Source organism: Chaetura pelagica, unplaced genomic scaffold (assembly GCF_000747805.2).
Source record: "Chaetura pelagica isolate M959 unplaced genomic scaffold, ChaPel_1.0 scaffold135, whole genome shotgun sequence".
NCBI classification, from domain to species: Eukaryota; Metazoa; Chordata; class Aves; order Apodiformes; family Apodidae; genus Chaetura; species Chaetura pelagica.
In genome coordinates, this window is record NW_009953649.1 from 4,548,812 (window position 1) to 4,563,434 (window position 14,623).

Here is a 14,623-nt window from a genome sequence, read left to right on the forward strand (position 1 = left end):
GTGCTGTCTCTTAGACACTGGTGGCAGGTGTTGATCCTGCATTTCTTAATGTGGGAAATGCACTGGAATTGTGGGCTGGGACTAATGTGCCTCACTTCAAGATGCGCTAGAGATCAGAGCATCCATTCCTAGGATGGGCATATAGATTTGTGTCAGGGCAACACAGAACAGAGAAATGATGTCACCTGAAGTATCTTTTCTTTTCAGGATTATTTATAGGCAAAGGGAAGGTTCTAAGGGTTAAAAGCAGTTAATTCAGAACATCAACCTAGAAAATGAAGCATGGCCTTCATCTAAAATCTTAATAGATTAAATAATAAAATAAGATTAAATAAATAAAGAAAGGAATTAGTGCAGTGTGGTATTTGGGTCTCAAATATGATCAGGCATAGTTTTTCTGACCACTTCACAGTGCTTCTCTGCACAGCCTTGACTTTTGCTTGGACTCACATACACCACACAGCTGCTACTGCTGGCCCTGAAACACCCAAACACCAAGAAATCACAATATGTGTTAAGAAGGGAGTACTGCACCTCTGTGTCCTCCCCAGAGATTTCCCTCCAACCAAAGAGTCCTGGGGACATGGCATCTCTGAGAGAGCCAGTAACTGAGAAACTTCAGCAGCACCTTAAGCAGGTGCACCAGAGATATGTCCACCAGAGGATACCTGCAGTGAGAAAGACCCAGGAAATGAGAAAGCAAAAGTATGGAGAGACAGGCTAAGCACATGCATGACATCAAAGAGTTCAAACAAGCAAACAAACTGAAAAACCAACCAGCCAATGAAACAAACAAACAAACAAAACCAACCCAAACCAAAATAACCAAACCAAACAAAAAACCCCACAAAAAACCAAACCCCCGCAAAACCAGAAAGAAGATGCCACAGAAAAAAACTTTGTGGCATCTTATAATCTTTCTGTCTACAGTGCTGTCAGTCACACACTTCATGAGGCTTTTTCTCACATATCCAAGATATTAAAAGGCAACCTATTCTGAAGAATAATAACCTAGACCACAGTGCAAATACTTGAAAGTGATGCATGGTGCATTAAAGCAATATTACTCTCATGGTAAAGAGCTGCAATTTTATGCTCTGCATCTGCTAGTGCCCTTCTTACAAAAGATCACTGCTACAAAAGTATGGAGGGAGGTGTGGGACACAGTTTATATGTGGATTTTGTCTGTTATAACAAGATGGAAGTGGTCTGAGGTTTTCTAAACTCTGTTATTTGATAATGAAAGAAGCAGATACTGACCCTTCTGCATTTGTATGTGCACGTTCTTGTTCCTTGAAGACATCCTTTCCCTTAATGTCTCTCCTTCTGCTGCTAGTCCCATTTCCTGCTTCCACATCCCAGACTCCTGTACATCCCTGGCCCTTTTCCCCTTCACCAGGGATTACCCTTTTGTAATCTCTGTTCTGCTCCCTAGCTGACCCTGTCCCCCACACAGGTCAGGGAGGCATTGCCCGTATACCCCAACTCCCCAGGGGTGATCTCCTCCGTCTAATACTTCTCTGCCATTTCCAACCTCCAGCCCTAGCTCCTCAACTCTTCACTTTCAGTCAAGTCTCCCTCTGCTTCTGCCCAAGGACAGTGTTGAAGGCCAGCAAAAGTTCTCTGCTTCTCTTGCCCAACATCTCCAGAACTCCAGGTCACCAGAAAGAGCAGTTCTAGTGAAAGCGCCCAGGAGACCCATGGCTGCTGTCCTGGCTGTGCTTGATGCAGAGGAATTGATGGGAGTTGAGCTGCCAACCTTTGATACATCTGCTGAGATGTCCATTAACTCCAGGCTTCAGACGGTCACAGTTTGGCTGTATTTGAATGGAATTTTATAGGAAGAGCAGGGTTGTAGGTTTGTGCATCTCTGTGAACCTGGTAACGCCCTTGTCAAGTATTAAGGTTCTGTTTCAAAGCAGGGAGGTTAAGGAAGTGCTATTTGTTTTAATCATATTATTTCCCCAGCATCTTACTGAAGAATGGTATAATCCATTGGCCTCTCTTGTATGCCCTGGGGAGGCAATAAAGGCTTCATGTGGGGTCTGTGGTGGAGAAGGAGGGTTCTTTACAACAGGGAAATTGTGTGTATCAGCCAATCTCATTTACATTCCTCCAAATCCACAGACTGAATTGATTGCATTTTTTTTGTCTTCAGACTAACTCCCTAACCACTGGGAAAAGACCCTGTGCCTAACTAAGAAAATATGGTGTGGAATCTGAAATTAGTCTAAAAATGTTGTGTTTGTGTTATTGTGTGTTTCGTGAGAAATCTCTGATTATGTCAAATTTACTGGATGCAGATGCCGTTGAAGACTGGGTGTCCCATGAAGGGCTATTGGTGGTACAATCCCATAGCCTGCACAGTGTATCAGAAACAGGCTGGCATCCTAGCAGAAATCAGCCCCAGATACGATTTGAAGCTGCCAGCATAATCTGTAAAACATCTGTCTGGTGTTTAGGCTTTAAAAACAAAACAGAAGTCTATGTTTAAACGGAGCCATAATTTTTTTTCCAAGCCTGGTCTAACCTCCATGTAAGAAGTGGAAGTTTTTCCATTAGCAAAACTCTGGTCAGCTTCAGCGGGCACAGGAGCTGCCTCCTTATGATGAGCGAATGTAAACACTAAAATTACTTTAAATCTTCTTAAATCTTAAAAACAGCAGTCTTAACAATGTTCCTTCCCTAATTCTCAGCTGTCACAAAAGACTGATGCGAAGGGCTGGACAGCATCCGCTCAACAACTAAATCCAGTCTCCTGCAGTCACAAACAGTATTATCCTTGTCATAAACACTTAAGTCTCCTTCTTGAGCAATCTACTTTTTCCTGCTTTTTGACCTGCCAAGCTGTATCAATTCCTGATGGCAGTGGCTAGATAGTCTCATTATTTGAAACACTGTCCTTTACTGCCACATCTCCATGTTCCATCAGTAGTTCTTCCCTGTCCACTTGGTTTTTGTTCCCTCTAGGGACATTTTGACCCCTCAGTGCCTGCTACCAATTCCAGTGTTGCACAGACCATTTCATAGGAGGCTCTCAAACATTTAGGGCTCACAACCACAAACAGAGCCTGGATCTTCTGGTTCTAGGGTCCAGAAGCACCAAAATCTCTTGTTTCCTTTCTGTATGTCCTTTGAAGCCAACCTGCAGTATGTCCAACAAGTAGCATCAGCCACAGCTGGCTGCTGTGTATCCCAACACAGCAGAAAAGAGGTAAGATGTCAATTAAACCCTTGTCCCATGCAAGCAATATACCTGTGTGGCTTTACTTCATGCCAGCTGTGTAGGAACCTCCTCCACCAGTTCTGATCTGATGTCTTAGTATGATATTTGTTGTAAATATTCAGGACAGATGTAGCTCTGGGACATTTTAATGCAGGAGGAGGCTTTGTACTAGCCTGTGATCCTGCAGGCAGCTGATTTACATGTTTTTCTTCTGGAGGAATTGTGCAGCTGCGGGAGGAGTGTTTCAGCCCCTGCTGCCCTCTCCACGTTGCTTGTGGGAGGAAACCTGCCTGTCCTTTCCTTCTCCCTCCGAGTCTCTCTTCCTTTACATCCACTAATCCAGGCGGGCAGTGGGTCTGTGGGGTGCTCTCATGTCAGCTTGCCCCCTCCCCTTCCTGGGCCGTGCGTGACCTTCCCTCCCAGACACCTGCCTGTACCTTCTGTGCACCCACCCTGGTGCTGACCCAGCACTGATGGGGGCCTGGCAGCAGCCGTCCATCCCACCACGTCTGCCCTGCAGCCGCGGGGACGGGCCCTGCCCTGCCACTTGCGGCACGTGTGGGTGGCCTGCTCGGGGTCCCACGGGTGCTTGGTGTCCCACCATCTCAGCCTGCCACTGGACGGGGTGTGGAACTGGAGAATCCAGGTAGTCATGCCTTTGGATAGGCTGGAAAAAGGATTTTATGGCTAGCTAGTTTTTTAAACACAGCTGCTTCCCTAATCGGCATGCCGAGTGATTGTCTGAGTTTGTGTCTGCATGTTTCAGGTATTTAATTCCAACAGATGGGAGACACCTTGAATTAACTCATAAAATAATTCTGCTCAAAATGACAGGTATGGTAATATGATTAGTCATATAGTTTAAATCATAGCATCATAGGAGGGCTTGAGTTGGAAGGGACCTTTAAGTTCATCTAGTTCCAGCCCCCTGCCAAGGAACTGGAAGGCTGCCATAAGGTCTCTTCAGACTGCTCTTCTCGAGGCTGAACAACCCCAACTCTTTCAGCCCATCTTCATAGGAGAAGTGCTCCAGCCTTCTGGTCATCTTTGTGGCCCTCCTCTGGACTATTTCCAGAAACTCCATGTCCTTCTTGTGTTGGGTGCTTCAGCACTGGACACAGTACTCCAAGTGGGGTCTCACTAGAGGTGAATAGAGGAGGAGAATCACCTCCCTTGCCCTGCTGGCCATTCTTCTTATGAATAAAAATATTACATATTTGTTGCCCCATTACATTTTAGTATGTCCTTCCTTGAAATGTCAGTAGAAGTGGTATATAAAATCTCAAAGGAGGTTTATTCTTAGGAGTAAAAGCCTTCTTCTTTTTTTTGTATTGAAAATTAATGGCAAATGGTATTGCAGCTGTTGCACTTGTGATTCTTCTGTGGCTGTTGGTAACAATTCAATGCAATTCTGCCTAAGCAAAGTGTACTCCAAGCATAACCAACTTCTATATTATAAATTTTGTTCCTGTATTTATGTGATGAAAAACAGTTGCCTTATACTGATTTGAGATTTCCTGGCAAATTCATCAGCTGAGAAATTTTGATTAATGAAAATGTCAGATGCCTGAACCTAGGAAGGCTTTGGCAATTTCTTTTTTATTTGTCATGTCTGAGAAAGAAATATATCCTGACTGCATTATTTTACTAACATTCTTAGTACAGCAATCATAGCATTGTCTGTGTTTAAATCATGGGTCAGCAAGTCATGAGACCTGGCTCTCTTTCTGGCACAAATAGAGGCTTCTTGTGTATATAAAGGCTTAGGAACTGATTTTCCAATTTAGTGAAGAAAAATGTACTCATAACTTCGTTGCTGCTTTTTCCAGTCAGGCAGGCAACTTGAACAATCATATATCCCAGGCGTTTATGTACGTAACAGGACACCTCGATGCCCAGTTGCTCTGATTGCCTAGGTGATTAGTTCCTGCATTAAGCATTAGATACGGAACAGCACATTGTTCCCTGCTTAAAGAAATGAGTTTCAAGCACAAGGTTCTTGTGCTGCTCTCTCCTATTTAGATGTGGGGCATCACATTTATGGATCTCATGGGAATGTTTGGAAGCTAGCATTAATACAGACATATGTTTGCTCAGAAGGTGCCACTGCCATTGCAAAGGTGGTATCTACTTTATACCTCTTTGGAGGCAGTGGGAAGTCAGACATCCATACAGATGTTTTGACTATGTTTTGAAGCATTACAGAAAAGATAATGGCCTGGAAAACATTTTTCTTCTGTGCTTCTGAAGCACCAGGTGCTGGGTTAAGTCAGGACAGCTTGGTGCTGTATTGCAGCTGTTTCAGGAGCCACCATGAGGAATTGCTGCCCTGTGTCACATCCCTGGGGTCAGCTTTGTGCCACTGGCCCCTGTCCTGATCTGAGTGGAGAAGGTATGAGTGAATGGAGGTGTGGATGGATGCAGGTATCCTCTGAGAGCACTTGCAACTCAGGGAGTTAAAGCATTGCTCAGACTGGTGTGCTCTGCCCAGGTGGTCATAAGTAGAGGAGCACGCAGGAGGTTTTTCACCTCCCTTCTTCTCTTTCACAAGCTGTGGTCAAGAACTCAATGCCAGTAGTTAAAACCACTGGCAAATATTTCTGCCAGGAAGAGGGTTGTGCTTAGGAATGAGCAAAAGACAGCCTTGCTGAATTTCACTACTTAATGTGGTTTCTTTGTGACATAGTGTATGTGTCTTTTAAAAAAAGTCACGAGTCTTGCAAGTATTGTATAGTCATTAATTATGGGCAAACTGGCTGCAAAAAGCAGGAGCAGAGCTGGTTTCTTGCATCAGGTGTGGGATGCAGCAGGAACAAGGGATATGTCCACCATGTAGGGGTAGGAACGTGTCCTGCAGAGCGTCTGACTGTGTGTGTGCTCCAGGTCTGGCACAGGTAGGTGGTAAAGCTCATGCCATGGATGAAGCCCAGAATATATCAATTCCTGTAGCTTCTACATTGAGCTTGTCAAGAAGAACCACCTGTAATTTTTACAGTGAACAAGAAGATGACCTGGCACCTACCCTGGAGATAACCAGCTTGCTTCACAGCAAAACCCTGTGTTTACAGGACTTCCATCCTTTTGCTGAAGAAGTGGAAGTTACTTGCACATCTCTTCAGCCTTTTCATAGAGACCAGTTTGAGGAAAGTGCACACAATAAAAATTGAGTGGCAGACTAAGTAGTCTAGGTAGTAGCCAAGTACTACAACAGGATTGTGTAGAATTTTCCTGCTGTAACGGGTGAGCATCTTACACAGCATTACACTGTTAGGCTGCAAGGACTACTGCCATCATTTCTTGCAGACAGAAGAAAAGGGAGTAAAAGGGAGAAAAGTCCTTAATGTGGAGGGTGTCCACACTTGGTGCATAAACTGCTCTAGGAGGCCATAGCTTCCAGGGACAACAGACCACCTTTGCTATGAACCAGTGTGGGTGATGGAAGAAGAGCAGCACTGGCAGGTTTCTGTGCAGGATGAGGAGAGCTTTGCCACCAAGAGCAGCCTGATGCTTTTTGTGAGGCAGGCTCACTTTCACCATTTCACCAGCTGAGGAGCATCAGGCCTGCCCACTTGGATGGGACACTGCCAGGGGAGGTAATCCGGTGCTCAGTAGTGGCCATTGCTGCAAGTTAGCACTTGTCCTGTCTTGTGGGTCATGTGTGGTGCTTTTGGATGCTGCTTGGATGAGAGGCCAAAATGCTATGTGGATATTACAGAGGTGTGGTCATTTATTTTTTATTAATTTCTTTACAAGAATGACATTGAGCAAGTGGACAAGAAAGGAAAAGCTAGACTTTGGTACTTTAAAAATGCTGTGCCAGAACTCTTCACAGTAAGTTTCCATTGTAATGGATTTCTGATGGACTGGATACAAAGGAATAAGAGAAAAAAGAAAATGTTAATCTGGGGGGAAAATGTCAGGATAGGCATCAAATGAAAATGGTTGTATTTGGAAATGAAGTAAAAATGTGCTTACACATATTCTCTAAGAGCAAAAGTAATTTTGCTTCTATCAAGCAAAGAATGGAGTTCTACTGGCAAGCCATGTGCTGCCAGTTAAACATGTTATTTAAGTACTTTGGGGAATCAATAAAGCAACATGTGAAGCTTCTTATCTTCCTCAGGCAGGTATTGTGATCTTACTGCTGCTAGAATTTTCACAGAAAAGTCAAAAGCTTAGCTTCTGATCTCTCACTAGTCAGATCTCTCACTAGTCAGATCCAGTTTTAGTTTGCAGTTCACACCACTGATTTTGTAGGGGTTACTCTGTTTTAAAACGGCTCCAGACATCAGAACTTTATTTCCTTGCAACTTTTTCTCTTAGTCTATTGCTATTGGTTGTATTGTATAAAGTGGATGTAGTTGTTTGTGGTTTTTGGAAAGGGAATTATACACATAAATGATCCAGAAATAACCATGTAAGCAACTGCAAAAAGGAAAAATTTGTCTGTACAGCCAGCTCGTACCCTTGCTGAGTATCTATCTCCGTGTAGTGCAAAGGACACCTGAACTCAGTGGAATTCTGCTGTTTTGATTCTCAACCAGTTTTTATGTTATTTATAATTCAGCCATTCCAGTGGAATACATGTTTTGATCTTACTTTCCCTCTTTTTGCTTCAGGTATTATTTTAAAGTTCAAGCAAAGAATCCCTTTGGTTATGGACCTGTGAGCTCTTCAGTCTCATTTATCACAGAATCTGGTACGCTTTGGTTTTTCTTTTCCTCTCAAATTTGAATTCCTAGTAAAAGATATGGCAGAGCAATGACTGAAACCAGTGCAGTAGTAGTGGTCATTATTTTGAACTTGCTGCTCTGAGGTTGGGTTTTTTTAAGGTTAATTATTTGTTTTCAGTAAAACTAGGAAAATAATATCAGCTCCTAATGGCACTAGGAGGATAAAAGTGACATTGAAGTGAGCTTCAGGGGAACAGGAAGTTGAATTGAAAGTACAAAAGACTACTGATGTTCAACAATACAGAAGCAATTAGAACTTTAATGTCTTTAATAGATTGACCAAACATTTAGTAAATTAGCTTCCTAATTGTGAACAGCTGAGCAGTTGGAAGCAGTTGTCTCTGGAAGAAACACAGGGAACAATTGTTCCATCAAACGAGCAAAGTTCTCCGTTCTTTTTTTGACATGGCATGCTGCTCTTTCACAGGGCAAATAGTGTGTTCAATAGCAACACCCCCTTCTAAAAATAGGACGTTAAATGAGCTATTTTTACCCATTTCTTCTTCTTCTTTCATTGAGCCAGAAACCAATGACTCCGCTGAGCAATAAAAGGCAAATTATTTAGTCTTTGCTTGAGCAAAAGCTCTCTTGTCTCTTGCAAATTTTGCCATTTTGACAACGTGGGGTTTATGCAGTTTCTGCCTTTGCTCATTTGACTTCACCCTGTCATGTTTGCTTCAGAAGTGCCATCAAGAACCAGCGAAATAAGTCTTCACAGAAGCGAGTCAAAAGTGCAAGATAAGTAAATGGTCCTGCATAACATATTCAGATTTTTTTAAAAGGAGTAAGAAGTTCAAATATAAATCCAAGCATAATATTTAACATGGGACGAACACAGCATGCTCTACCTAGCAGGGAGTTTTGCGGATTAGCTGGCTGCTAGTATATGGCCTGAGTGCCTCCTTTTCCCATCCAAAATCAGCCACCCTGTGAGCTCTATTTAACAGGTTAAATCCGCCACATTTAGAGTTTTATTTGCAGCACTGATATTTCACCTGTCATGTGACCAAAGGTGTCTTCCCAGCTGGCACAAATACAAAAGCAGTTGCTGAATCTAAAGCGAGATGGTAAAGTTACAGGGATGGAATAGGTCAGAAGAGACAGAAGTTGCTAGTTCAGAATGCTCTTCTGGAGCAATGGAAAGGTTTGAGCTGATAGGGATATTTAGTTAAAAATCCTCATCAAGAGGATCAGGTACCTTATTGAAAATGTTCTGTCTCAGGCCTGGTAACACACTTGAAGAAACCAGAATATTTCTATTTCATCAACTGTAAGAACTCTTCAGAATTTTTTTCTGTTTTAGTAGATAAGCACCATGATTTTTCTTCAGGTATTTTATGTAAAATAAGGGCTAGTTAAAAAATAAATAAATAAATTTCCCATATTTATGAGCAGCAGTAAATAGCTGTGTTAAACATGACAGATAACTGAGACTGAGATTTGCATACAAGAGGTATGTTATGTATCCTTTTGGAAGTTAGGCCTGCAGGTGTAACTTATGGTATATATTCAGAAGCCTGCAGTGAAGTTGTCCTGCTCTGAGGACTTTCCCGGAGGAGGAAATCTGGCATTAAACTTTGGCACTATTCTCAGTAGAATTTTATAGAATCAGAATAAGTATACAATCCTGCAGCAAATTTCTTCAACTGAGAAAAACAGTGGAATAACAAATACTTCCTAGTTCTGCAAATTGATGAGACATCCAAATCCCACATTCGTAGTGTAGGAAAAGGCAGTTACTCTGCCACTGACAATTTTCTTGAGTGACACTGTCTTTCATATTATAAAGCAAGGTTTGGAACAAAATACTAATTTTTGTATTTGTTTCATTCTTCTAGACAATCCCCTTCTCATTGTCAGACCACCTGGTAAGTCTTATTCTGCTGATTATTTCATGAAATGCGTAAAACTTGAGCAAAACAGATACAACAGGTGTTAGAAGCATATTGATGGGCAGCTTGGGATACAGTTTCAAGCACGAATGGGAAGTAATTCATTGTGCAAATTCATAAAACATTTTCTGTCTTAGGACCCCATATTCTGGTCTTTCAAAATAAACCCTGTAAGACATGTTAGATTAAGCACTTGATTTTGACCCATCTTTGACCCAATAAAAAATTGTTACTGACCTGAATGATATCCCATTAACTTACTGAGTTTGCTTTGAATCTCCAAATTTGCAATAAGCCAGCTCAGCCCCTTACCAGAAGAGCCAGTTTCCTTGTGCAAGGACCAACGTTACTAACATGTTCAGTGGTAGGGTAATCCCAGGCAGCACGTGCTCTCAGAAGAAATGCAGGAAAAGGGACCTCATGCTTATTACGTTCTGTCAGCTTTCCTAAGCAGTTCAGATGGTTAGTTCTGGGTCTTTTTTACTACATTATTTGTGAAGGCAATGTCCAGTGTTTCCCTCCCTTCTCTATTTTATTAAGCTTGTTAGTTTTTTTCCATGTCCTCTCGGATGATGCACAGATAGTGCAGAGCACACTGTCTCTCTGGCAGTCAGCATGGGAGGCCTCTGGGATCAGTGGCCTTCCCATGTCACCAGTCACCTTCAGGTTTAATACTGTTAATTATTTTGTGGGTCTGTTTATGGAAAGGAGATTTGGGAAGGTGTTGGCTTTTACACTTGTAGTTTCTGCTTTGACTGGACAAAGGTAAGATATTTTTGTGTAGCTGCAGTAGTAGAGATAAGATAGACCAAAAAGAGGTGGCAGAGCTCTGGAACCTGTGGAAATGAAGAACTTCAGAACATCCAGTGCAGCTCTTGAAGACCATACTAAGTTTATCCTTCAGGATTTTTTGGCAGTGGGCAAACAAACAAAAGCAGGCTATTCATAGCATTAAAATTGGATTCCAGATAATTGCTTTATTCTAAAGAGAAAGCTATGGCCAAAATCCTGCAATCCTTTCACTGTGTGACTTATTGTGTAAAGTCAATCTAGTTACATTTGTGTCCATATTTGTGGAGTTCTGAGGACTGCTGATCAGTGATTGCTGATCAGTGATTGCTTCTCACATGCAAGTGTTTGCAGGATTTGGTCCATGTACCTAGTGACAGGGAGGAAGAATGAATAACAGAAAAAATATTCAATCTCATTTGTAAACCACCTCAGAATAGCACAGCAAAACCAGGGCTTTGGGCTGTAGCTAGAAAGAAAAATACCAATTATTACATTGGAAGCTTTTAGTGTAATTCTGTATACGTTACTGCCACAGCAATTTCAAAAGAAGTTACAGTGTCTTAGTTAGTATAAAGCTAACATTTAGGCAAGCCAATAGGAATATTTAGACTTTTGTGATATGATTAAGAAGTCTCCTTTGCAGCAGTGCTCTGGACAGAGTTTCCTGGGAAGGGTCTCACGTGTCTTTCATTGAAACCTTTTTTATTTTGATGTAATGTGAGAAAACAAAACAGAAAACTATGTTTCTGACTTATCTTTTTAACAAAATAGCAAGAATAGACCTCAGTTCATGCCACAGGCTGTTACTGCAGAATTTTTAACATCTGTTCTCTAGAAAAAGAGATTAAGTTTTGTATGTAGTTCTAAAATGCAACTGACTGTATTTAGACAGTTACTGTCAGGCCTAAGATCAGGCTCTGTTTAGAAAAAAAACAGTATCATTGGGTAGAGAAGATGACTTACTAAAAACAATGAGGCTATTTGTTTAGTTTAAAACTGTGGTTCAGTACATGCAGACATAGTTTTAATTTTACATTTAATTATATTTATTTTATATTTTTTACAATTTACCAGTTATTTTTGTCTACTTTAATAAAGTTCCTTGCTTTTTAATGTATTTTTTAAATATTTTATATCTGAATATAGAGAAGACATGTATTAATCTGCTGCAGCATCTCTTGTAAAGCGTATAACCAGATGTTAACCTTGGCAGAACTCAGACTGAAATGCTAAAGTCTGTCCTTAATACTGAAATGTTTCTTTCTCCAAGGTGGTGAGCCTATCTGGATCCCATTCACTTTTAAATATGACCCCACCTATTCAGACTGCAGTGGCAAGCAGTATGTGAAACGAACTTGGTACCGCAAGTTTGTAGGAGTGGTTCTTTGCAACTCCTTAAGGTACAAGATTTACCTCAGTGATGACTTGAAAGGTAGGCACCAAGATAAATAGGCTGATCTATGGTTACTTGTCATCTCCACCTTCTTGCTTTTTTCACCTCATCTATGAAAGAATTGTGTGGCAGTTGTCCGGGAGTCCTTCTCTGGAGAAGGTTTAATGCTTGGAGAAGTCCCATGCTTGCTCCATGGGCAGGTGAGCCCCAGCTGTATACAGAGCGATACACCCTAGAGAGACCCAGGGCAGATCCCAGTGGGGAATGGTGGAGGCAAGACTGGTATTACAGTGACTGGGTGGGTAGAATTCCTAAGAGTTAACAGTAGCTGTTATGTGGGTGTTTTTGCTGTGATGCAATGAAGAAAAAATTCCATATTGTTGATCTGGGATACTGGGATTATCTCAATGGCTTTTCAGATTATGCTAATACATTGTTATTGTTATTGTAGTGCATTGGTATAGTTTAAAGACAGTGTTTGAATATGCAATAAGACAAACAGGATGGCAGGATCTACCCCATCTGTTAAAGAAAGAGAGCTCCACAGGCTTAGAGACTGCAGTCAAACCAATAGTGTTGACACACAGAGTAATTTTTACCCTCTCATAATATACTGAAATTCCCTCCACCTGTCACCTGTCCTGCAGTGTCCCTGGAATTACAAAATGAGGACAGTCCCTTACTGAGCTATAACCCATTTCTCTTTTCCATAATTTCTCCTTCCATACTGCAAATGTAGCATTCTCCCTCTTTCCACCCAATGTTTGCTCATTGCTAATCCTGCCTTTGTCACTGTAATAGTTCTGCTTTCTCCCATCTCTATTTTCCTGGTGGTAAAGAGCATTCCAAACAAAAGTAATGCTGAGTCAAATCATCTGTCTGTATCACCCTTCAGACACCTTCTACAGCATTGGGGATAGCTGGGGAAGGGGCGAGGACCACTGCCAGTTTGTGGATTCACACCTGGACGGAAGAACGGGACCTCAGTCATACATTGAAGCCCTGCCCACTATCCGAGGTACAGCAATGGGGGAGTGGGATCCTGCCCAAGTGCCTGTCATCTCATCTGTAGGATTAAGGGATAAGGAGCAGAGCACAGAGTGGGGCTCTTTGCCCACAGCTGCTGGTAGTTCTTGGAGGAGTTCCACTGCTGCAGTAGGCCATGAGGTGATCTTGTACTCATGCCTATCTGAACAGGTCATGAAAACCCCAGAAGGACTTGTGGGTGTTGAGAGAAGAGAGAGAGAGAAGAAAGAGAGAAGAGAGGGAGGAAGGAAGAGAGAGAGAGGGGTGGGCATATAATGCAAATAATTTACAGGAACTAAATGCAAAACCAAAAAGATAAAATTGTATAGGTCTGGGGAATCTTTTTCCTAATTATAAGACCTGTCTCATTGCATCAAGGTGCAAAAACTCTTCCACATGCCACAAATGACCATCTACATCTTTTCAAATATGCTTTTTGCAAATGGTTTCTGACCAGTTCATTCAATGCAAAACATATAGGAGTATGTGTCATGTTAGTGATTTAGGGTCGGAGTGCACGACTTTTATTCTGGCCTGGTAGATGTCTTCCTCTGAGTGAAAATTCTCACCTTGAAGAAGTTCCTCTGGGTAAACGCCTCAGCTCCCATCACCAAGTAGGTGAGGGCTTTCTTCACAAAATGAACCCAATCATGAAAGTCAGCCAATCTTTTCAGTAAGTCTATTGATGTAAATTTTTCAGTTGGCTTTAATGGTTCCTATGTTAAATTATTTGTTGATAGTCTTTTCATGGGGGCGTTAGCAGGAAGAAGCAGAATAGTCACTGATATTTATATGCTACTGGGACATACTGCATTTCTCAGTTCAAAAGAAGGATGATTAATACAGATGTGTATTACTATTGGCACAAGACAGGAGTGTTTCACAAGTTCCAGTGCACAAGCTATGCAGAGAAGAATGCTGCACCTCTCATAATGCTTTAAGCAGCCACATTCTTTCTGCAGATGAAGAAAATGGGGGTGAAATGGCTTAACTCTGTATTTACTGCATTAAATGATACCTGTTTTGTTTGGGAAAAGCTGATCTTTGTCAAGAGTCTCTTGAGCCCATGAGATAATATGATTTGATGGTATCTTTTGCCCCAGAGTCCTTCATATATTTAAATCTACTTGCAGACTTGTTAAACACAGTTGAAATGTAGCTGCCTTTTGGGGTGAGATGCGGAAGCACTTTGGCAGACCACGGCATTACTCAATAGTTCAAGAGATTTTGAACAGTAAAACCAAACAAAACTACAAGAAATATAAAGGGCCAGAGTTAAATAATTCAAGAAAGATCTAGACCAAGTGCCAGGGCTAGCAAATACCCTTTTGACAACACTGCCTACCAGGCAGTTCTTACGTTTTCATTTGGACTGTGGGATTGACTCTCACTGTGTCTTCCTTTTGCTAAATTACCGTGTCTCTGTTTTAAAATGCAAACTGACATTTTCCTCCCGACAGGGTATTACCGGCAGTACCGCCAGGAGCCTGTATCTTTTGGACGCATCGGATACATGACACCCTACTACTATGTGGGCTGGTATGAGTGTGGTGTGCCTATC

At 41.8% G+C, this 14,623-nt stretch overlaps 1 protein-coding gene across 1 annotated transcript in view; it reads left to right on the top strand.

The window, feature by feature from the left end:
- The window catches only part of FNDC1 (fibronectin type III domain containing 1), a 194,922-nt gene that overhangs the window by 28,003 nt on the left and 152,296 nt on the right, over positions 1 to 14,623 (top strand). The window contains exons 16-20 of the mRNA XM_010000015.1: positions 7,846 to 7,925; positions 9,798 to 9,827; positions 11,914 to 12,075; positions 12,932 to 13,054; positions 14,523 to 14,612. Of these exons, the coding sequence (XP_009998317.1) occupies positions 7,846 to 7,925; positions 9,798 to 9,827; positions 11,914 to 12,075; positions 12,932 to 13,054; positions 14,523 to 14,612 (485 nt within the window). The remainder of the gene's footprint in view (positions 1 to 7,845; positions 7,926 to 9,797; positions 9,828 to 11,913; positions 12,076 to 12,931; positions 13,055 to 14,522; positions 14,613 to 14,623) is intronic.